At 40.9% G+C, this 24,635-nt stretch overlaps 1 protein-coding gene across 1 annotated transcript in view; it reads left to right on the top strand.

The window, feature by feature from the left end:
- The window catches only part of FAT4 (FAT atypical cadherin 4), a 376,496-nt gene that overhangs the window by 176,419 nt on the left and 175,442 nt on the right, over positions 1 to 24,635 (top strand). Inside the window, exons 2-3 of the mRNA XM_086962185.1 lie at positions 11,755 to 11,886; positions 24,062 to 24,323. Coding sequence (XP_086818311.1) covers positions 11,755 to 11,886; positions 24,062 to 24,323 — 394 coding nt within the window. The remainder of the gene's footprint in view (positions 1 to 11,754; positions 11,887 to 24,061; positions 24,324 to 24,635) is intronic.

Raw genomic sequence — 24,635 nt, 5'->3', positions numbered from 1 at the left:
ACACAGGGTTCTCATTTCCAGACACTGCTCTGTTGTCTGCTGGACTCAGCACACACAGGGTTTAAAAAGCTCGAATAGTTATTTGCTTCGAAGATTAAATTACCAACCTTTCTGGCATTTTTATGTAAAATGTGCTTTATTATGGCTTCTTCATAGCTAAGGTATGAGTCATTTGCAAACCCTTATAGACTCTGGCTCTGCTGCGGGATGAAGTGTTCTGGATGAAACTTTTAATCCAGACTGCAGGCCGAGGGACTCCCGACGGACCTGTAAAAAAGTGAGCGAACCCGAGGAAAGGAAGAAATTAAAGCGCCCTCCCTTCACGGCACTAAAGACCTTATTATCAGGATGAAATAGAGCCTACGTGAAAGCACCAGCAAATGTGATAATTTTTTAAAGAAGCACTCTGTTTAACCCTTCGATGTCAGAAAAGAAAAAAAAACAAATGCCAGTGTTTCTGTCTGTGTGAGTGCACGGAGAACCGTGAAAAATCTGATGATTGTCAGGGCAGTAAGACGAGCTGCAAGCGATCTGCAGAAAGAAAACCTCAGTACTACTGACTACCAATAGGATGAAATTGAAATATCCCTCTACAGAAAAAATCATGCGACTAGAAGGGCTGAAGTAGATGCACTGAGGGTGTGAACAACACTGCTTCAGCTAAATGCATGCCTTGATGGAATGAAACCTGACGTAAAAAGAAAACTCTTCGGTGTGGGACAATAGACAGCTTTATGATGTCCCCATGATTTCCGATTCAGTCATAAAGAGAGTCACCGGTCAATCTAGGATAAGGAAATCCACAGTAACTCCCCAGATTGGGACCATTTTACCCAGAGACTCAATTTTTTGAAAGCAGGTCAAGACAAAGGGAAAAATAAATAGGAACATGGGAATGACTAAATCACTAACAGAATTACGTGCGTACATGCATAACTAAAAACTCTTTTGATTATCACTTAACTATTTAGCAATATTAATCTTCATTCAAAATGTATGAACTACATGCTTCATCCTATTGATTCGGGATGATAAGCAAAATCTGTTTGATTCTTGGGCATGTTAGATCACTCCATTTCAAGCATCTTTGTTGCCCCTGGCTAAGGTCAAGGTACCTACTTAGAGGTCTCATTGCATTGATACATGTGGTCTAGCTCTTCCAAACCACAGTGAGTGGTGGGACTCACTAAAGGACCATGTCAAAAGTGTGTGGGTTTGTGTACTAAAGGGACAGAAAAAGCAAAACAAGAGAGCTGAATGACTTTGGTGGAGTTGTATATGAGCTCCAGCTCAATGTCAGGTCTGGTGGCTCAGTGGACTAATGCTTCCCCTGCAGGGGCCTGTTTTTAACCTCATGGTCACAGTTCCAAATCCTGGTGGGCCCACTTAGCCTTTCATCCACCTGAGGTCAACAAAATTAGTACCTTTTAGTTGGGTAACAATAAACATCTGTAATTCAGCGCCAAGATGCCTATGGGTGAACGTGTACTTTACAAATACACATGTTATGTTATTGTGACAACACGTACCATGAAAACAGGAAGGGGTGTGCCATTTGCACACTGAATTGTGTAAATGTCCTGGTATTTAAAATATAGTGCATCTGTTGGTCAAAGAGTAGGTGAATCTGCAGAAGAGCGCGGACCTCTTTGCTGGTATAGCAGAAGGTGCTCCAGATCAGATGTTAGCCTTAATGCAAGTCTTTTGTGCTTTTCATGCATTCAGTGTATGCCGGCTTCTCATAGGAGTCGGCACTTGAGGAGGATGGTGATTGAGCATAGTCCTCGTTCAGAGGAAGTGCTCAAAATCTATTGAACAGGAGTGGTGCCAGGAAAGGAGTAGACTGGGGCACTACAAAGACAGGCAATAAGGATGCTCACACCATTTCCTTACCAGCTGCAAAATGTAAGTCTTACTCCCTGTAAAATACTGCACTGATTGTCGCGAGCATACTTCTAACGTGGATTAATTAGGCTTCACCCACTGACCTCCCTTATAGCTGGCACATAAAGTTAAAATGCAAAGTCGCCTGGCTTTAAATTGGATAAAAACAGGATACCTTCCTGTTGTCCCTACAGCTAGTTGTTGACACACCCCTCTAATTTTTATTTGTGTTACTGATCCAACTCAGATCGGTAACTAAAGAGAAAAAAATAGCATCTGTGTCTGTTTGTAGACGCATGTACGTGGAGACCTATTGGCTTTACCGCTGCTTGTTTTCATTTGTATTACTCTAGACGTTTCTTTGGAAAAATAAACTGGTAATGATTCCCTTTTTCATGGAATAAAAAAGCCCCGGACCCGCAAATACATCTTCTCCCCGCGAACTGTTAGGTGGTGCTCAGTCTCCGTCAAGGTATAATTCACTTTACATTTGTTACTGTTAAAAACATGTGTGGTTAATTTACGCTGCAGGGCTCGGCGAAAGATTTTAACCCCCACATGCATCAAGCACTTTTTCATTCGCAAACGGTGCGATTCCTTAAAATCGGCCGTTTGCGAATGCAAAAGTGCTTTTTGGGATGCATGAAGCAATTTTAGAATTCGCAACATTGTTGCGAGTTCTAAAATTGCGGGTGCTTTTAAGAAGTCGCAGATGTGCGACTTCTTAAAAGCAATGCATCATCACTTTTGACAAGTGAAAATTCGCACTTAGGGTTCCAAATTTACCGAGTGGTTGAACCACTCGGTAAATTTGGAAAAAGTGTTTAAAATGCTTTAAATGTTTTTTTTTCAACATTCATGTTACGGACACACATGTCCTTAGGACATGTGTGTGTGCAACATGATGCGAAAAATACATTTCAGGGGTGCATGGGGGGGTCCTTTGGACCCCCCCCTGCACCCATGAAATTTTCTAAGTGCCACTCGCAATTTGCATTGACTCCTATGGGCCTTTTGGCCCATAGGAATCAATGGAAATTGCGAAAATTAACTTAAGAATTCGGTATTTCTTTGGGATTCGGTAAAAAATGCGATTTTTACCGAATCACAAAGAAATACCGAAAAAAATGATGCATAGCATTTTGCATTTCCTAAATAGCGATTCCTTAATTTTCGCTATTTAAGAAATGCAAAATCCTAGATTGATGCATGTGGGGGTAAGACTTTTGGACATTTTGGCTGCTCTGCAGTCCCATTGAAATCGCATGCCTAACCTCTACTTCATGCATGTCACTTTCTGCCAACTACAATACTGGTATGGTCTTCAGGCTCTTCGCAGGCCTAATCACTCTTCAAGGTAGGCCTCATCTGTGGAAGTTGTCCCCTTCAACACGCAAAACAGTTTTTCACACATGCCATTGTGGATATTTGTGGATGGGGTGTTAGGGGACTAAACATTATGAAAATTTTTATTTGCCAGAGAAATAACAGGGTAATTTAGACCTGCAAAGTATTACCGAGTGCAAAAGCAGCCTGGCATACATAACCTTTCTGCCAAGTGTCAGGTGAGCTGTAATACCTGTGAGCTGAATAGTTGGTAATAACGTGCACAATTGAGATTTGCACCCATTTTGCACATACCTCAAGCATACTTTCTTGTACGGGTAGTTAGTTATATTAGGACATGATGATAAGTGGAAAACAAAGGAGCAAGTGCAGTTTGTGCTCATTTCTTTGTAGGCACAACAGCTGCCGGTATAAGTGAACCACTTAGGGGTAGATGTATCAAGATTCCATTTTGCTATTTCTAAATAACGATTTTTAAGGAATCGCTATTTAGAAATTGCAAAATTGAATGTATGTAGAAAATCGCTATTTTTTAGCGATTTCTTAGTCTTCCTTATTTGCGAATTCGCAATTTGCGAATTTGCAAATAAGGAATAATTCCCATGCATTCCTATGGGCCAGGAGGCCCATAGGAATGATTGTGAAATATTTCTTAGTTTGCGAATCGCATTTTGCGAATTCGCAAATTGAGAATAATTTCAAGGGTGCAGGGGTGTCTCAAAGACACCCTGCTGCACCCCTGAAATTTACATGTGTGTGCATATGGCGCACATACATGCTCTATGGGCATGTATGTGCGTCCCATGCCACCTTCACAAATGCAAAATAGGGCATTATTGAATGAAATCGCAAATTACCTCCAACTACAAGTTGGTGGTAATTTGAGATTTCTTAACACAAATTCGCAATTTCTAGAACCCACATACATCGCATTTAAGGAATCAGCAAAATAAGGAATCGCAAATTTTTGCGATTCGTTATTTTGCGATTTTTTTGATACATTTAAAAAAATGCAAAAAAGCCTTTTGCGAGTCGCAAAGGCCAAAATTCGCCGAATTTCGGCCTTTGCGAATCGCAAAAGGCTTGATACATCTACCCCAAATGTTTTCATTTGTGCGTATTATCAGTGTGATAAATGTAAAGATTATAGGTTAAGGTTAGTTTAAGTTTATCCCTCAAGAAGGTGATTGTGTTCATTAATATAGCGCTAAAAATAAATGTTCAAAGGTTGTTGACCTTTCTATAGTAAACAAGCATTTGCAACACAATAGGTCTCACATTTGTGAGAGTTTAAGCTATTGGCATTGTAAATGATAATGCCTTTTATTTTCCTGTTTGATAATTAACATAAGTGAAAGGCGTTATCATTTACAATGCCAATAGCTGAAACTCTTGTAAATGCGAGACCTTTTGCATTTCAAAGAAGCGGTCGCCATTGTCCTGGGCTGCTTCGAAAGTGAAAGCACGCATGGTATGCTGAATTGTGCTGGAAAGCATGTTGTGCCTGAAGAAGGAGAAACTGATTAAAGAAAACAGTGCTTACAGACTAAGTAAGACATACCGAGTAACAAAAGTAAAAGGGACAGTCCTTATGGGTGGTTGCAAATAAAGACAAGGCGGTACTAAGGAGGGACTAACAAGCCTATTAATGAAACGGAAGCCAGAATTTACAAAGGACAATGACACAAGCCAATGAAAAATATGGGCGAAGAGTAGGCGGAGCATTTAGTCCATACTTGAATACAGCATGCCTCTCAGAACAGCACATGCACTGCCCAGTCTCGTACTAAAAAACGCCCATAACAATGCAACTGATGTGTGCCTTTTGTGTTGCACCTATAGAATGATGCTGACAAGAACCAAGCAGCACAAAGGGCCATAAACAGTCTGGTTCATTTAGTTGTATTGATATTATGATGCCGCTATATTTTTGCTGTGATGCCCTCTTAGTTAACTGGTGCAATCAGTCGCTAGTGGCCATGTTCCTCTTTAAACATCACACCCTTCTGGTGCCCACTTTCGGACATTTCAAAGTTATGTGAAAAGGACACCATTTCAACTGATGGTAAACTGCTGCCCGCAAAGTTATATTATTTAAATGGAAAAGGGCTCTGTTTCGGCTTTAGTGCTTATTGTTAATATTTTGTGGGACTTCAAAAATTTAAGCCCTGTTGTCTCCACCCACTGCTCCCCATATTGCCCAGTGGACAGGCATTGTACATATTCTAGTTTGAGATGAAAGTCGGTCACTTCCAATCCTGGGTCTTTTAAGTTGCACACAGTTTACTGCATGGGCAAGGATGACCCTCAATGGGGGAGGGGAGATGTAGAGAATCTGGGTTAAGCTTTAAAAAGAAGCGTTAGGACTTCCAAGCTAACAAAGCCTCTCCGTTTTTTGGACCAGCCTTACCCAATGCATATCAGAAGGATATCCAAGCCTGGTAGGTAGCAGCAGTATCAGATTTATTTTTGAAGATCTGCAAAAAGTTCCTATATTGCCAGCCAGGTAGAGAAGTATCTTTGATAAAAATGAAGGCAAGATATATATATATATATATATATATATATATATATATATATATATATATATATATATATATATATATATATATATATATATATATTTTTTTTTTTTTATAGTTTGGCCGTTGTTCTCAAAGTAAGGACATGAGTATATTTTATAGATGAATGCCATTAATTGTCTGAAAACTTTGGAATCTGAAGAGTACAGTTATGAATGTTGAACTCAAGCTTTAACCTTCTGTCTGGTTTTTGTGAATACTCCAACTTGAACATGATATTCATGTGCTTTTCTACTTGACAGATAGTAATTGCTCTTCGATCACCATGTTCTTGCAGCCCTAGGGTCATTCCCAGTCCGTCCTTGTGTGTAACTTTTCCTTGCCTTGAGTAGGGAACCATAGAACAGCATAAACTTACAGTTCGACCTGCAAAAAAAAGGCGAGGGTCTCATATGTTTCTCTCGCCTAGCAGATGTGACAATGGCGGGCTGCCCCCTGCAGGGTGGTAATGTCTCTACATTGTAGGAGCTCTGGGTGTGTTGGGAAGAGGAGAAGGGCAATCTCAGGAAGTGGTGGTCACAGTCCCATCCTTCAGGTTCTTGACTAAATTCCATGCCGCATGAGCACTGATAGGGCTGGGGTCTTCTCTACAAATTTGCTCTGGAACACTTGGTCAATGGATTGTTATTACCTGCTAAGAAGTGTAGAGGGGAGAAATAACTCATTAAGGCAAACTAACAACTTAAAAGGAACATGACCCTGAAGAATCACAGACTCCGAATTCCATGTTAGTGGGTTTATTACAAAGCCAAAAATAACTGGGCATACAGACACATCAAGACGAGGTTGTAAAAATGCATTGGAACTAATACAAATCCAAACCTGCGGGCAAGATTGAAATGCTGGAGCATAAAAAGAATGACAAATTCCAGAACCAGAACACAGGCAATGATTGCCCTCAATTCAAGATCAGTCTTCATTTGGGGTTGGTAAGTGAAAAGCATTAGTCTTTCCCTACACTACATCTACTGTGACATCCTTACTTAATATTTCCCAGGCAAGATCAGGAAAAGGTGTCAGCACGTGAAGACTTCCTACGAAGTGCACTCACGTTGTATGGGTCAAGTAGCTAAAGCTACAGAGCTCGTTTTAAGATGCTCCTTTGCTCTCCATCGATCTCCTTTCCTCTTCTCCTTGCTCAACCCCTGAGGCACTGTCCCTAGTTTAAAACACAAAAACATAGAACAGACCCACAGCTTGCATCTGGATCACCTCATCCCTCTGGGCACTCCTCGTAGGTGATTTTCCATTTAGTTTCGATACTCCCAGCTCCAGGCTTGATTACCTTGATTCCCAAGCCTCCTTTAGTGAGAAAGAACACTGTCTCCCAATTATCAACATTCTTTGCCTAAAAGTATCCTCTCCTCGCCAAGCCTAACTCCTAAAACACAAGGCGTTATTCTATCTAACAAAGACAACTTTCTCCACCTGCAACAGAAACGTGAGAACAGAAAAATCCAACATGCACATGAAATTCAGCCTTTCCACTCTATAAGAGCAGTCAGGGAGAATACATTTCAGGTCTACAGAAATTGGCCAACATAAGAATGAAGCACATAGGCCTTACGAAAATACACATAAGTGAACCTTTTATTTGAGCATTTCTAAACCAACACGTTACATAAGCACATCAAATGGATCTCCCATCAGAAATGGGTAATATGTAAGTTAACCATTGGAAGATTTGCAACTACCAAAAGAAATAGCTGTGGTAAAGTGTGGGGTCCATGGAAAGGGGAATGACTCTGTGACCCTGGGTAACAGGTACATGGAAAAAGTTGCGCGTTTCTATGCTGAACAAGGGTGAATTTTTACTAGGGAATATTCTGGAGAGAGCACAGAAAGAATCGAGCTAAGCATGATGTTAGCCATAGCGGACACCTGGGATGAGATCCAGTGTCTGCAGGGAGAAGTGTCGGGACAAGAAGAAGCTGGTTGGATTAAAGCAGGTTGTGAGGAAAGAGATGATGGTATTTGTGTTTCACCTGATGGTCGAGCAGTGTTACCAGATGGTTATTTAGTCCTATGGTGAGGCAGATTCATCGAAGGGATTCCATGGTGCGAGTGTTCAGACAGACGTGGTTTAATCCACGGTTTCGTGCATTTGCTGAAGAAGTGTGTCACAGATGTGTTACGCGTCAACAAATGAATGCTGGAAAGAAAACTGTGGTTGCATTGAGTCACATTGGAAGATCTGTGGGACCCTTCAATAGGATCCATCTTGATTTCATTGAAATGCCTAGGTGCAATGGATTGAGGTACAGTCTGGTTGTGGTGTGTGTTTTCTCACGTTGGGTGGAAGCTTATCCGACAAGGAGGTGTGATAGTCTCACAGTAGAAAAGTTTTTGCTTAGAGAGCTTATATAGCGGTTGGGATATCCAACCTTATTGGAGTCGGATAGAGGAATACACTTCCCTAGTGAGATTATGAAGCTGCTTTGCCCTGCCCTAAAAGTTGATCAAAAACTGTATTGTAGCTACAGGCCTGAGGCATCGGGCATTGTGGAGCAGATAAATTGAACTCTCAAGATGCGAATGGTAAAGGCATGCTCAACCATGTCTCTGAAATGGCCTGATGCATTGCCCCTGGTGTTGATGAGTATCCATAATACTCTTTTATGGGGTAGAATCCCATAGGTTTTTCAGGGCATTTAATCTGGTGACAGTGAGTGTATAATGAGAAGGACCATTGCCTTGTCAGGCACTTTTAGGATCGATTATTTTCTTTGTAGAATGTGCAAAGATTACAGTGCTAGAGCGATATGTGTTTGCATCACATAAAAGCTACAATTGAGAAGTTTCTGTAATTGATTGTCTTTAGAATTCGGTTAGTGGGCCTTTCAAACTTGTAGTTGGAACTTGTTTAGGGAGACTTACAAATATAAAAAGAAACCTGTCCATTTAATAAAAACGTGTGGTTTTTGGAAAAGTGACTAGTTGGAAAGTGATAATGGAATTTGTGCATGAAATGCCATAAGAGTGCAATATCTTCCCAAGGCAGATAATGATGTCTAGGAATGCATCTGCATCATTACACGTGGGTAAAACATAATGCTAGCCATTTCTGATTGCTGGCCAGTTAGCAGTGTATATTTAAATTTAGACAACCTATCTTTTAATTTCCATGTATTTTTCGCTGATGTAGAGTTTTGGATATAATTAGTACACATGGGGGCCGAGTCAAAGGAAAATTGTCATGTGTCGTCTACACTTTTTTAGTGTCTGAAAGCAAATAAATGCTAATGAGAAGGCACAGTTGGTCAGGTCTGATAAGTGCTTAGAGGAAAGTGTGGATGGGAGCAAACAATCCTCTCTATCACTTCCACCCTGAGGTAGTAAGGGGGTTGCCTAGCTGTCAGTAAATTGTTTGCTGGCTGAACCATTCAATCACACCACCAAATGTATTTTATATTTTTCTTTAGTTAATTATTGCCTCAAATTTGGCACCTTGCATAACTTGGCTCCTTGGTTTGTTTATGGTTATGAAGCCAACCTGATTGTCTTTGTATTGCTGGAGTCAGTCACTAAAATGACTCTAACTGAGGTTTTGCTGCAATACGTTACTTCGGGACATCACAGTTGAGTTTAGGAGGAAACTCCAAACTTCAGTCAACTAGGATAGCTAGCACTGTGATACCCAAATGTTGACATTACCATCACACTTCTACTTACAGCTGGTAGGATGGTAAGCAGTCAAGTGACGTTGCCCTGACATACGCAGCTTTTCACTGGCCTCAAACCATCCAAAGAGCTAAATCAGAGTGTTTGTGAACAGTAAAATGCTTTCTCTAGTGTACTAAAACAATGTAGTGATTCAGAAAGTGTCTGTAAAGCACTAAATGGATTTAGAAATGATTTAAATTGATATTTGGAAGGGGCCTGTTTTGGGTATCCCTTTCTAATAGCAATTTGGACCCTATTGTATCAGTGGTTTGCAATTGCAAACCACTGACCAGTTACTGACTCCCAGGCTGGGATAGTTACTAATTAACAAAGGTCAGGGGGTGGCCTTGGACTCCTTAACTTGTTGGAATTATGGTGGCACCTTCAGCGGGGTAATTGTGGTCCAGGGAGCAACAACCTAATTTCACTGAAAATGTTTATTTTGGAATACGATGGTGGTCTGCTGTGCATTGTAAGCCACCATTCGGTGATTGCAGCCAATCATGGGGGTTGCAAATTGCACCCTGGCTAATGAATATTAATTAGGCAGGACGTTCTCCGATCACCTGTCACTTGGTATTTTGGGAACTAATCTGTTAGTACGTTGATCTGTTTGCAAAATCAGATTGCATTTGCTAAAATTTGGTACACAATTTACAACCTCGTTTTGCAAATGTACTCATTTATATTATGCACTTGCGGCCATGTGTAATTAAACAAAAGTTATACAGGTGAACCAGTGGCAAGTGTTAAGACAATTAATGGAGAAGACATACGTGCCTTCAGATTTGTGTCAATGGCTTTATTATAAATATTAATAGTTAATGATCTGTATGTCTTTATTATCTGAAAAACATAAATAAAATGATACGTCATATTGGCAGTTCTGCAGTAGTGTTTATGCGTGTTCATCTGGGCGTAAATATGCATGAATTTGCTGTGGAAATGCATTCTCTATGCTCTTTGCTCATGTGCTTAGTACTTACCTAATTAGTTATAGGATTTAAAATCTCAGCAAGCTTACTCTGCTTGATCCAAGTTGAATTAGAAGAGATTTCTTTCCTGCCTGAGGACATTTCCGATCTCCTTCTTGAAGTAACTGTGGTATTTGCACTGGACTGGCTTCTCGCTCTGTGGCTGTTGCCATATTGTGGTCAGATTCTGGGTGGCTTCTGAAAAACACAAACTGGCTTTTTCTACACCTTAACGGCCATTCAGCCGTATACCTATATCCTGGAAGGATCTGTCTCGGGTATGACCTGGCCAGACAGAGCATATGCTTCCAATCAAGAGCGCCCTGGTTAGCACTGGAGTAGGAGCCATAGAAGCCCAATCAATGTGCATCCATCAGCCTCCCTATCACTTCCTGTTCATCATCCGCCCATCTGTCTTCCCAACTGGCTGGTAATGACAGAGCTGCCCCAGATAAGCCACTTCCTTGCTGGTGGTCTTCAAATTCTGGTGATGACTTCATTGCTGTAGCCTTACAGAATGTCTTGAGTTCCCAAGGAGACGTAAAGCAGCTGCAGTGATCCCCTTATGTCCCTCCACTAAAGGCTAGCATCTACAAACCAAAGAACAAAGAAAATAGCAAGCCGCTAAGGGTTTCGTTTTAGCATTAGCGTGTCTGTGACCTAAACAATCCAAGTTGGGAGGGACACTCCACAAACTTGCCTGGCTAATATCTTTCAAACACTGTCATCAATATTTGCAAACTGTATAAACACAATCTGTAGAAGGAATGTTTTCTTTAGCACTTAATACATGGTGGAACTGAAGGAGGGGGGTGGTGCCTGTTGAGTGAAGCATCCTATTTGCTTCGGGGGGTGGGGGAATATGGGAAAGTTGTTATGGGGCCATTACAGAATCTGAAGGATGATGTAAGCAGTTAGTTGTGGCAAGAGTACTTGCGAGTTTGTTCGGATGTTACAGAGGCTTGTGAATTGCCTCTGCCTGTAGATGTTCTCTCCGTCCCTCCCACCTCCTTATCCCCCACTTCTGGCAGCTTTTAGGTAAGTTAGACTAGGCGTTCAAAGTTCAGTCGTTCATAGGTCCTAGTGTTACTCACACAGACACTAGCTTTGAGCAAGGACTGATTTCGAGCTGCACTTTCACTTTGTCCAAGAGTCCCTCTGGAGAAAATGCATTCCCATAGCACATTCTTCTCTGACGTGGTGTCTCCACTTGAGGTTTCTGCTGATGCTGACTGTAGCCTGTAAGCGAACAAGACCCACACGCAACTCCTTTGATGATAATACGGTTTGTTCTTCCCCTTTAGGTGGAAATCACACTTCAGGATGTCAACGATAACCCACCGGTCTTCCCAACAGATCTGCTCGACCTGACAGTGGAGGAGAATATTGGCGATGGGTCTAAAATAATGCAGATAACGGCGATGGATGCCGACGAGGTATGCCATGGGTTCCATTCCTAAAATATTGCTCTCTTTTTCACTAGGCAATTATACACTCAGCTATGAACTGCAAAGCTTTTAATTAGAATGTCAACATTATGCCAAGAGAATGTGATACAAGCACCCTTTCTTGTTGCCATTCCACCATTTTGATTATGTTCGGGCATCTCGCAGTTATTTATTTCAGGCTGTCATCAAATGCCTTTTTCAGTTTCTTCCTCTCATTGTTGTGTCTCTTCTTGTTTGTCTGTGGCTTCAGTCTGCTCTATTCAGGTCGCATATTCCTTCTTGCAAAACTATTTTCTTGCCTCCGTGGCTTCTCTGGCAGTTTCGAGAGCAAAGTAAACGGAAAATGGTGCTTCTTAACAAAAAATATCGTTTTGCTTGTATGCTCTCCACTAAGCCCTATGGAGCTGTACAATCACATACATTTTCAATGCTGAAGAGTTATTAAAAGTACATTTATTTGTTACTGTGAAAGCTCTAGATGCTCAGGTCTACAGCTTCTCCGTGCTGACATTTAAATGATGGGAAATCAGAAGCATTGTGCCAGTTATGGAGGCTATATCTCCTGAAGGATGAAAATAAGAACAGACAATCAATTAAAGTGGAGTTGGGGAGGGGATTAAGGGGCAGATGTATCATCCGTTTTTTTTGTCGCAAACGCTGCGATATGGAAAATAGCAGCGTTTGCGACAAAAAAAACGGGATTTGGAATGTATCATGCAAAAAGCCTCGCAATATTAAGGAATCGCTAATTTAGCGATTCCTTAATATTGCGAGGCTTTTAAGAAATAGCAAATTGCGATTTAAGATTTGAAATGTATCAAGCATTTCAGTGTTGCGATTTTTGACTAAGAATTCGCAAATTACCATCAACTTGTAGTTGGTGGTAATTTGCGAATTCGTTTCAAAAAGCACTTTTTTTAAATTCTAAAGGTGCCATATGACGCTCATACATGCCCTTAGGGCATGTATATGCGCCATATGCGTACACATATCAAATTCAGGGGTACAGCAGGGTGTCCTTAAGACACCCTTGCACCCTTGAAATTATTCTCAATTTGCGATTAGCTAATTGCTAATCGCAAATTGAGTATAATTTTACATTCATTCCTATGGGCCTCCTGGCCCATAGAAATGAATGGGAAATTATTCCTTGATTGCGATTAGCAATTTGCTAATCGCAATTAAGGAATTCTAAGGATTCGCTAATAAATAGCGAAATTCTACATACATACCATTTTGCTCTTCTCAAATAGCGATTCCTTAACAATCGCTATTTGAGAAGTGCAAAATGGTATCTTGATACATCTGCCCCTAAGCCTCTACTCATGTGGATGGAGTTGCTAAAATTTATATAGAAGACAGGCAAGTTTTTTTGCAAAAATTGATAACAGTGAAGATGACCACATGAGAAATGTAGAAAAACATACATTACCAGCTCAGTGAGTTTCATGCTTGCTACTGAAATCTCAAACTCATGAGTTTGGATCCTTGGAAGATGAACACACCCTCCCATCCTTCCAATATGAGTGAATTGAACTCCAATAAATTGGGTAATAGTAGCATATCTTAGGGCTTGATGTACAAAGTGATTTTACGGTCGCAATGGTCAAATTCGAACCTTTGCGACTGCAAAATGGTGTTTTTAATTGTACAAGACCCAAATTGCCATTCAGCAACCTGTTACTGAATCACTTTTTGTGTTTCAGACTAAATACAGAATCGTTATTTGGAAAGGGTTGTAAAGGGTATCCAATCTAAATACAGGTTCATTTAACTTATGTATTGGTGTTTTTCAACCAAAATTCAACTTTACTACTAAATCCAAATTGGTGGTAACTATTTGCAAACGGGAAGGAGTGCCCAAGTGCCCCTTTCACCTTTGTGAATGTTTAGAAAAACATTTTTTAAGGGCAGGCAGTGATTGATGGGAATTGTTTGTAAAATTATTCTTTTTCCTTTTCAAACACATCTCGTTTCCTTTTAGGAAAACGGGCTGCATTTAAAAGCAATCGTAAATATGGTGGTCTGCTGACTCCTGTAGGCCACCATGCCTTTGACTCTAACCAGTCATAGTCGGTCTCATTTTGGGACCTACCTCTTGAATATTTGGAGGACATTATTCCTTAAGAGGAGGAGACTGTTTTAACACCGTCAGTGCTGCAGCAATTCCCCCTCTGTGCTAACTCTGATTTATTCCCATTGTTCATGATGAGCTCAGCTAATCATGAACACACGAGCAGTGTACTGCATGAGCTCGTCATGAGCATCGAAGGGGTTAAAAAGGTCATGTAAACTTGGTGAAGACCAGTTCCTTTAATGGAAATGTAGAAGAGCAGGTACTCACTCTTTGGAGTAACTGTTTGCTCCTGAGAAGTGCAGCTCTCTAAATAACTGTGCTGCATAAGTGTTGAGAATTGAAGGTTCTCTCCCTCTCAAGTTAAAAAAGAAGGCACTCTGTGCCAGACAGTACCTGCCCACATAAAGCACTGTTGCAGACAGTTTTAAGTGCATCAGTTTATGCCTTGTTTTACTTGACCCCTTCCTTACTTGGGAGCAACCCATCTCCCATTTCCTGCCTATGAGTTGTCCTTTCATCGTTTTGTAATCTTAAAAAACGTGAAAACTATTTTAATAAGTAACAGTATAAGAGCTGCCCAGCAGTCCAGACACATCACGATGTGCAATCATTTTCAGCATCTGTGCATGTGTGATCAGGCAAAATGCTTTCATTCATGGTGCAAAACAGCCAATGAATGAAGTTGGCTGATCCATTGGCCTATACTGTGGGCAAGAGCAAAACTTGAATTTCACTTGAAGAGACCAATAGATGAAGAGAGTGGACTGGATGCTTGTGAGTGCTTTTTTTGCAAACATGAGGCTCTCAATACAGCTAAAGATCACCAAAGGACAGACCTAAAAAACACCACGTTTCATGTACGAGTAAAACTGCATGTTTTGTGAAATACAAACTTCAATTTACAGTAATCTGTCATGGTATTTGAACACCTACTTGCCACTGAAGTGTGACAGAGGATCCCAATGACAAATAGAGAGTTCCACAGCAAAAGTGTGCCCTTGGATGCATCCCTTGACATGTACATTTACAACTAATGGTGTTTACTTTTATGTTCTTGTGAGAGCCTTCTTTAGCATTCTAGATAAACAAGAAAAGATAATAGAGTGGAAAGAATTCTCACCGACACAACGCTACATGAGTTATACACTCTTCAATGTACGGTCACTTATGCATCAGCATTATGTGGACACAAGTGTGTTCCAGTGATCAGACTGAATTCTGAGAGGGCCCAGCTCCAGGAAGCTCTTTCCTCTCTGTGAATGTTTCCTGTTGTTGATCTCTGGTCCTCATGGCACATTTCTCTTCATTTCTGCCTGTTAGGTTTCGGGCATGCATGAAAAAATTGAATCTTGGCAATAATTTGTACGTTGAAAGACTATGGCTTGAAAAATTGCCTTAGAAGCAGAGTGAAAACCGTGACCAGATGTGTTACGGCTACTCACATTGCTTTTGAAGAATTTTTTTCAACATAAGTGTAGACAGAACATTTCCAGGTATTAGAGCATTTGCTTAATAGGATTTCAATGTTATGATTGCTTTCCATTTCACCTAATTTACGACACGGCACGCATTTAACCAAAGTGATACACAATGCCAATGCTTTTATAGCTGGATCTTATAATGGAAAGAATTAAATATCTGTTTAAATGGAACAAATAATAAAGAATGTGGTTAGCTCAGAAATCTTAAATTCCCCCTGAATGCTTTTCTTAAGCTGTGTTGCGTGCCTAGATACACCTGTGTCTACAACACCTCTCTTGGTGGAAGCTTTAGTCACGAATGTTCAAGACTGAAGACCTACTTGCAGTAGCCAGTGTTAGAACCATTGTTAGTGTATGGGAAATCGTGGGTTCTTTCTAAGTGACCTCAACTATCCTAGTGGTAAAACTAACTGTATGGCACCTCGGGATCCTGTCATGATTCCACCACACCGAGACCGTGCGTGTCACTTGGTCTGATGACTGTGATATCCTGTGTCCTCTTTGTGGCCGTACCATATACATTTTCCTTGATTTTTGTCTAACAAAAATTCTACACCTTGTAGACATGTATGCCTTACATCACCTATCAAACCTACTTTTTTGGGAAACAGTTCCTGATGTTGAATAGCTGTAAGCGGGTTCTAGCATTGTGATGAGAACTTGGCTGAAAGAGAAAATAAAATGTATCGCACAAGTGCCAGAATGAAAAAGGAAGGATGAGTTGTCAAAAATGTTGATACTACATTTAGGAAATCACAATATCACTCCACTCAGTGGGTTTGTGAGCATGGGTGATTGATAGGTCATTGTTTTCATATACGCCCATTGGTGGGTGCTGTGTGTAGGGCCTAATACTAGCAGCGCTGGCACCAGACATATGGTCTTGCATGTCATTCGTCCCTGTACACATAAGCGAAGTTAGAGTCTAGTATTCAGAGCAGTGTTATCGCTTTGATAAAGTGATAAGAAATGACAAGAGGGTGCACCTTTCACACTCTCAATATAATTTAGCTAATGGGCTTGGAGGCCAATTGGTACATCGTCCGAAATCAGTGGCGTAATGAAACTTGAGGGTGCCCCCCTGCAAAGTACATGGAAGGGCCCTTCCACGCCCTGCAGCAAGTCAGGAGCTCTCAGATCTGCCCATGCACAGTGCCGGAGGGAGCCTCCTGGAGCTCGGGAGCCCAACGCAGAGCGGGGTCTGCAGGGTCGATTGTTACGCCACTGTCCGAAATAAGTGGGTTACACCTAATTTTGCACTGCGAAAACAAAGTTCTTGAGACAGTCATGGTTGACCATGGGAGCTCGATGGTTTGGATAAACTGTCAAGAAGTACAGCAAAAGTACAGTGATTCAGCCAGATACTTTATGATTTTCCTGGCAAAGAACAGTGAGGCCTCCAGAAGCATTTATTAAGGGCTTACTTCAAATGTATGCACTGACTTTGAAGTATCAAAAGAATCAGCAAATAATTTAACATGACCAATTATTCCCTGCATGCTTCCTCTAGAATAGCCCTGTTACTTCTCTTTTCATCTACCATGTGCCATGTTTCTTCTTGAGTTTTTATTGTGTATCTGCTAGAACCAGAATCTACTCTATTCTGGTGTTCTCCTCCTTTTACCATATCCCTTTTTAATGAATAAGGCTTCCGGCTAATATGTGCCCTGTTTCCCCTCGCCCAACCTTCTTCACCCTTTCCCAATAAGCTTATGGTTGTCGCTGCCATCTCACTCATGGCTTCCTGACTGCCTGCATCTTGTGCTTCTTACTAAACATTACTTTGTTTTCATATGGCCAGTCTGCAAAATTCTTTCATTCTCACATTGTATTGTATTGTAATTGCATTTATATAGCGCTTGCCACCCCTGACGAGGCGTCGAAGCGCTTTTTCGGCGGGTGGCACGATACTCCGGGACCCATAGAGGATTAGTGTTGAATTAGGTGGAAGAGCTCTGTCCATTGCCGGACCAAGATTGTGGAACAGCCTTCCTCTCTCTCTGAGACTCTGTCAGGAGTATCTCTTATTTAGGAAACAGTTAAACACCTTCTTATTTCCTAATTAATTACTACCATCTGCCTACCTATTGTTACAAGCTGAAAAGGTTCTCAAAGGCGCGGAGATACTCCTCCGGGAGATGATCCTAGCACGATATAAACCCGCAAATAAATAAATAAATAAATAAATAAATAAATTAATATAGTGAAACATGCAAGTACATTTTAAGTGGTGGATAGATTAGTCAGTTATTTGGATATGGAATGATAGCAGAAGGATAGAGAAGGACAAAGGTTTGTCTTTATTTATCGCTTGTTGACGCACGCTATTCAGGAAGCCTATAAAGGATTAGTGGTGAATTAATATGGTGAAATATGAGGTAATTTCAGTGGTGGATATTAGTCTGTTACTTGGAGTGAGAAGGATAGCAGAGGGATAAAAGGGGAAGAAAGATTAGCATTCATATAGCACTTGTTACCCCTGATGGGTGTTGAAGCGCTTTTCTGGCGAGTAGCACGCCACTCCGGAACCCATAAAGGATTAGGGTTGAAAATTAGTGTGGTATAAATGTGAAGTAATTTGAGTAGTAGATATGTTATTCAGTTATTTGGGCAGTATATTAGTATAGTTGAATATGGAATTTGAGAAGTGAACATGTTAGTCTGTTAATTTTGATTGAAAAGGATAGTGGAAGGATAAAAGAGTGAAGGATTTTTTTATAGGTCTTAGTAGGAAGAGGCTTTAGGATGAATAAAAAGGATATTTGGAGGGGAGGAGTCAGAGGGGAGATTTTAGAAAGGTTTGTTTTAGGGGATCAGTGTAGTAAAAAGAGGTGTCAGATGATGCAAGGAGGGGTAGAGCAGGAGAGAGTCTAGAAAGGGTTATTTTGGCAATCTTAGTAGTGGTATGGGGTTTGGGATAAATGAGAGAGTGGATTTAGAGGATATATTGATAGATGTATAGGATGAGTGATAGGGTAGTGCATTTGAAGGAGTACTAGAAAGAATTTTGAGATGAGTCAGAAGGTTGGGCTAGAAGAAATTTTGAGCGAAGTAAAGGCTGAGAAATAGGCTAGTGCATTGGAAATGCTAAATTAGAACAAAGTGATAAATATATAGATCCATAAGTACATTGAAAGTATATAGATACATAAAGTATATTTAGATTAAATATATTGATAGAGGCACAGGATGAGAAATAGGGTAGTGCATTGGATATGCTTTTTCAGGAGAAAAGTAACAGACACACAGATCCAAGTACATGGAAGTTACATAGATACACTATGTACACAGATGTACATGTAGAACAAAGACGATTTTTATTTATTGATTAATATTATGATTTTTTTTCTTTTCTCTTAACAACATAATAATTTTACATGTTTTATAAAGTAATACACAAAGATAGGTACATATCTATATTGAAAACAAATGCTTATATACAGAGGGATATGCTGTAAATTTCTGTTTCCGTTTGGTGCTTATGTGGGGAAGAGCCAAATCATGAGTAGTTTTCTGAAGATAAGGTAGTATTTTTCGGTGGATCTTATGTTGGGGGGTAAAGAGTTCCATAGTTTGGCTGCTTGAACAGAGAAGGTTGTGCCACCCATGTTTTTTTTCTTGTATGGTGGGATTTTGAGGCGAGATGCTCCTTTAGAGCGGAGGTTCCTTTGTTGAATGTGTTTGGTGATTTTATTCCTGATGAAGAGTGGTCCTATTCCATATATTGCTTTGTGGGTAATACAAAGCAGCTTGAACGTGGATCTTCTGGCACCCGGTAACCAATGCAGGGCTTTCAAGGTAGGGGAGATGTGGTCTCGAGGTTTTATATGCAAGAGTAGTCTGGCAGCCGAGTTCTGAATCCCTTGTAGTCTTTTCATGGTCGTTAAAGGTGATACGTGTAGAGGCTATTGGCGTAATCGAGTTTGGAAAGAATCAGGGAGATGGTAGCTTGGATCTTGTGTGGAAATCCCAAATGAGGGAAAAATTGTTGCATCGTTTTTATAGTAGAAAGGCTTGATCTTGCTAGTTTATCCTCTTGGGCATTCATTGACAGCTTGGAATCCATGTTCATTCTGAGGTTTCTTACATCCTTCAGGCCATGCAGCAAGTGGGTTGTAATTTTTCCAATCGCCACACGTGAGTATTTCAGTTTTTGAAGCATTCAATTTGAGATAGCTCCAAGTCATCCACTGATCCACGGCTCCGAGACAGCTGAAAATTGGTGATTTTCCAATGTCTTTGGGGCATTCCAGTTGAAGGAGTATTTGCGTGTCATCTGCATAGTTGTAGCACGTGAGGTGAAATGTATTGATCAGTACTGGTAAAGACTTCATGTAGATGTTGAAAAGCATGGGCGAGATGATAGAACATTGAGGGACCCCTGCTTTTGTGGAGTACGGTTTGGACGAGAAAGGTGGGGTATGGATGACATTAGTTCTGTTTCGAAGGTAGGACGCGATGCAGTCTAGAGCAGTTCCCTCTATGCCAGCTTCATAAAGTCTTTGTTTCAGAGTGTCATGGTCAACCGTGTCAAAGGCAGCTGAGAGGTCCAAGAGGAGTAGTGCAGCAACCCTGTTGCGGTCAACTGTATCCTTAAGTCATCCCAGATTCATTCCTGTCCTCATCATCATGCTCTGAAATTGTCCCCTGGAATGGATGACTTAACTGCAAGTTCTCCCATCTTTCTTCAGCGCCCTTGTGATATTGCCCTACCTCTTCTAGTAGACCAAAAAAGAGGGTATGCAGTTCCCCAGGTTAAAGGAGAAGGGGGAAAAACAGATAGATGAACCAAAGTGAGTGAAAGGAAAACAGGAGGGGAATCCTCCTTGTTGGAACTGGAGTCCTCACACACCCAGCAAGCTAGGTGTCATGCTTCATCATATGGGCTCGCTCCTCGTCAGTTCGGCAGTGCAATACCCGACGGGCACCCATAAAAGGGCTCTTTAGCGGCGATCTTTTGTTCCTGGCGTATGGCGCCGTGGTGTGAGGGTTCTAGGGGAGAAGGGGGAGTTTGTGCGTGTGTATAGATGTGCGTAAGTGGTTAAAAAAGGTTGGGTAGTCCACAGAGGAACTTTAATAAAGTGGTAACCCACCTTACTAAAAACAAACAGAGTGGAGGCTCTCTGGCTTAAGGGTCCAGGGGAGCCAGTCCCTACTTGCTCTATATCCATGGTCGTAGAGTAGGGACTGGCTCCCCTGGACCCTTAAGCCAGAGAGCCTCCACTCTGTTTGTTTTTAGTAAGGTGGGTTACCACACTGCAGAAAGTTATTACCATTTTATGTTTCTGCTTCTCACACTGGAGAAAGCAGTGGGGCGACGCTCCTCCGCCCTAGTGGAGGAGCTGCCCCTGTCCACAACTCTTCACAGACTAAAAGATAGTATTCACTGGACCACTTCATATGCTGGTGGCACAATTACTGGCTAAATATATCTATAAATGGTATTTTGTGCAAACTCTTTTCTCCTACATTATATTGTAATAGGTTAACTGTATTAATACTTTGGAATTTCTTGTGTTGAATTCAGTATAATAATGCTTTATGGACTTAAAAATGTTACTGACCCTTGTAATTTCTGCTATGTACAATACATATCTTGTTGCACGCGCTTTTTGCTGCTTAGTTTGTTATTTAAAACTTTGGTCATAAATATATGAATGAATAGCATCGCTGTCATTTATTACTGATGGAAGTTTTAATCTCTCTATCGCTCACTAACCATCATATCAAATGCCAAGGGAGTAGAGGCATGTTGGAAAAGGAAAAAGCAACTGACACAACTAAACAGACGTTTCATCTTCATGTGTCTGGCCTTTTTGGTACCTAATAATTCTCTAGGGTGATTCATTGCAACTTGGGTGCAAATTTGATGTGCTAATTGCACACCTACAATTTGTTATACCATAGGTGTGTTAGTTACCGGCATTTAAATTACCACACCAATCCTGGTTTTGGGCCTCAGAATGGGAGATAACACTCTAATTGCATGTTTTGCTCCACTCCATGTTTTGCAAGCCCGAAATTTGCTCCATTTGTCAGTACGTGCCTGGTGCGTTCTTGCGGACAAAAACCTGCAGGGTGTCGTTTAGGCAAAGAATCATGATCCCGATAAGGGTACCAGGGCCGGACTGGGACCAAAACCGGCCCCCCCCCTCCCCACCCGGGGGTTGGAGGTGCCGCCGAGCGCTTTGCTAGGGCCGGTTTTCGGCCGATTTAGTTGCAGGGCCGATTTTGCTGCAAAAACGGCCCTGTAACAAAACCGGCCCCCAAGGGCTCAAAACCGGCCCCCACCCTAGTGGCGCACCAGGGGATTGCCCGGTGCCCGCTATGACCAGACCGGGCCTGAAGGGTACTGGAATAGGTTCCTAAATTGTGCCCTAAATTGGATCTACGGACTGGCCGTGCCATCGACTGGACTTCCCCACATATGTCCACACATGTGGAACTCAGCTGTAGGTTGTCAAACAATTATTTTTCTTTCCAGTTTGAAAAGTTGCCTGTGTATTTTAAAAAACAGTTTATAGTCCCAGAGTGGCATTAAAAAGCCATCGGAATACTGGAAGAGTGTGAGTAATGTAAGCAGGAGGAATCACCGCGGGGTACGCTGCGTTGTAAAAAATTTACCACATGCAGTGCTGGAGTTTATGTATGTTCAGTTCACAGTTTAAGTAGGGCACCAACCCCTAAATCATGTCCTTTGTTTATAGCACTGCAGTGTGGTCTGAACGCTGCTCCTGGGCGATTAAACTCAACCTTTTCGGGAGGGAAGAAAAAATAAAATCCTGTATTAAAATTCAGTCACACTTGAGGGGCCTTTACTTTTCAATACTTTGTTATTTGCTCTTCCTGAATTTTCTTTTAATATGGATTTAGCAAGAACACGAAGGCTGAATGTATATTTTTAAAATATATATACACATATGTAAATAAATAATATTTCTGGGATTGCTCTACCGCACCAATTGACATTAAAAGGGTTTTATTTGCAGACTTTTGTAGAATCTTTCTGGAGAATAACTCTCCGAGAGATTGGTTTATTTTTCTAAAGAATATCATCATATGTAGCGTTTGTTTGACATCATTTATAGTAAGAGGAAAAACATGTGTATACATATATCAAAATCCTTCTTCCTAGCGTTGATTTAAAATATATCAGGATTTTAAGTGGCCAGGAGTGGATGATTGTAGGAGAATATGAGGACAATCATAGGCTCTCCATTTCCTACACTTACTACTTATTTACATGATAACTTGTAGTCTCAAAGGCCTCCGCTCATTCAGGAACCCACACTGATGCATGCAGAAAAGTTTCGAATAAGAGGGAATTATCAGTAAGAATAGATAAGGCTTGTACTTGCAATCTGTACATTTATATTGGATTATGCAGCGACCAAAGTTGGGTATCCTTTTTAATATAAAGATGGTTTTGTTATGAATTTAAATGTCAAGGTTACAGCTACATCTAAGAAAATGGATATTTCATTGGGCCTTGAATTACACAAAAGGTTGTAGTGTATTATATTATATTCAGATGTAAGTGGTTTTATTGCTCTCCTCACCCATTCTCTTTGTGTCTTTCGTGTACTCAATTTTATATCCCTTGCTCTAACATCTCTCATACCCTCCACTATCCGCTCCACACTGTCACCTCTCATCAGGGTTTCCTTCTCTGTTCTCATTGCTTTTGTTTTCCCCGCGGGCTCTCTGGATTCTTTCTTCCTTTCCATATCTCTTTTGGACTTCAGGAAGTAGGATGTGGTCTTTGCTTCTGTACTTACTGCAATATTCACTTAAAATGTGATTAAATTAGCGAAGCCAGTGGCTAGTGAGTCGCAGCAGTTCTACAACACTTCAACCAGTGTTGCAGAAGCAAAAAGGGAAGGAAAAAGATGGACAATCATTTATCAGTGCTGTCAGGCTGAAGCCTTACTAGTAGGCCTATTATCAGCCTATTGATGTCTCCAGCTGGTGTTATTGAAAGAGGGGGAAGATGTCAACATCCACTTGACTGATGAACATCCCCACACTGTAAGTACTTGCATGGCCTAGCTCTTGAGTATCATTTCAGGACAGGAGAGCCACCTTAAAGAAACACTGAAGGCTACATTTAAAGCATGACTTATGATTTTTAAATGGAGGCTGAAATTTCCAAATCTTTTTACGATCATCCCATACCTTATGGAACAGTTTATTCTGTCACGGTGTAGTATTTCATGTCCTTAAAAGACACCAATAACAATGCAAGCTTTCTTCATTACTTACACCCTATAAAGTAAACATTGATTTATATGGACCCTGAAATTAATGAGTATTTCTTTCATTGTTATATGCACAGTCAGCAAGAATAATTCTTTGTTTCATTGTGTTTAGTTCTGCTTCTATATTTTGATTTTATAGGCAATTAAAACCGGTCAGCACTTTAATTCGATTAGAATTGTATCTGGTCTATAAAATCATGAAGATTAGCCTGAGGACAAGGAATATAAGCGAGGTTTGAAAGGGAGGGCTGAAAATGTTTACAGGAGGTGCTCAATTCGGTATGTTTCTGTTGCACAGTTGACTTGTCTATTGTTCGATTAATCCATATTGTTATGTTTTGATGTAGGGCGCCAATGCACTTGTCACTTACACCATAATAAGCGGTGCAGATGAGAGTTTCCGCATTGACCCAGAGTCGGGCGATCTGATAGCCACTAAGAGACTGGACAGAGAGCGGAGATCCAAGTACTCGCTGCTGGTCCGGGCGGACGACGGCTTACAGTCCTCAGACATGAGGATAAACATCACCATCAGCGATGTCAACGATCACATTCCCAAATTCTCCAGAGGAGTGTATTCATTCGACGTCCCAGAGGATACTATTCCAGGTAAGAGGAAGCTCCAGATTTGCATTTTTGTTATCATTTCGGGTTACTGTTTCCAAAATACATTAGATGGCAAGGCCCGTAACAATATGTCTTCTGGTATCTCAACCACATTCCTTAAAGTTTATTGTTTTAAGGTAGTTGTTTTGAAGTAATATCATTTGGTGACATAGAGGAGCATTTTTTTTTTTTTTTTAAACCTTTATTGCGCAAGTACGCAAGTAGAAGCATACAAATACGGGCCTACAACCAATCAGGCCAGCCACGACACATTATAAGCGCACAAAGTCAGCATTGGAATTCCCCAGCAGTTTT

Source organism: Lissotriton vulgaris, chromosome 3_1, assembly GCF_964263255.1.
Source record: "Lissotriton vulgaris chromosome 3_1, aLisVul1.2, whole genome shotgun sequence".
Lineage (NCBI taxonomy): Eukaryota > Metazoa > Chordata > Amphibia > Caudata > Salamandridae > Lissotriton > Lissotriton vulgaris.
Note: the sequence above shows the minus strand (reverse complement) of the source record. Positions and strands in the feature narration are given on the sequence as shown.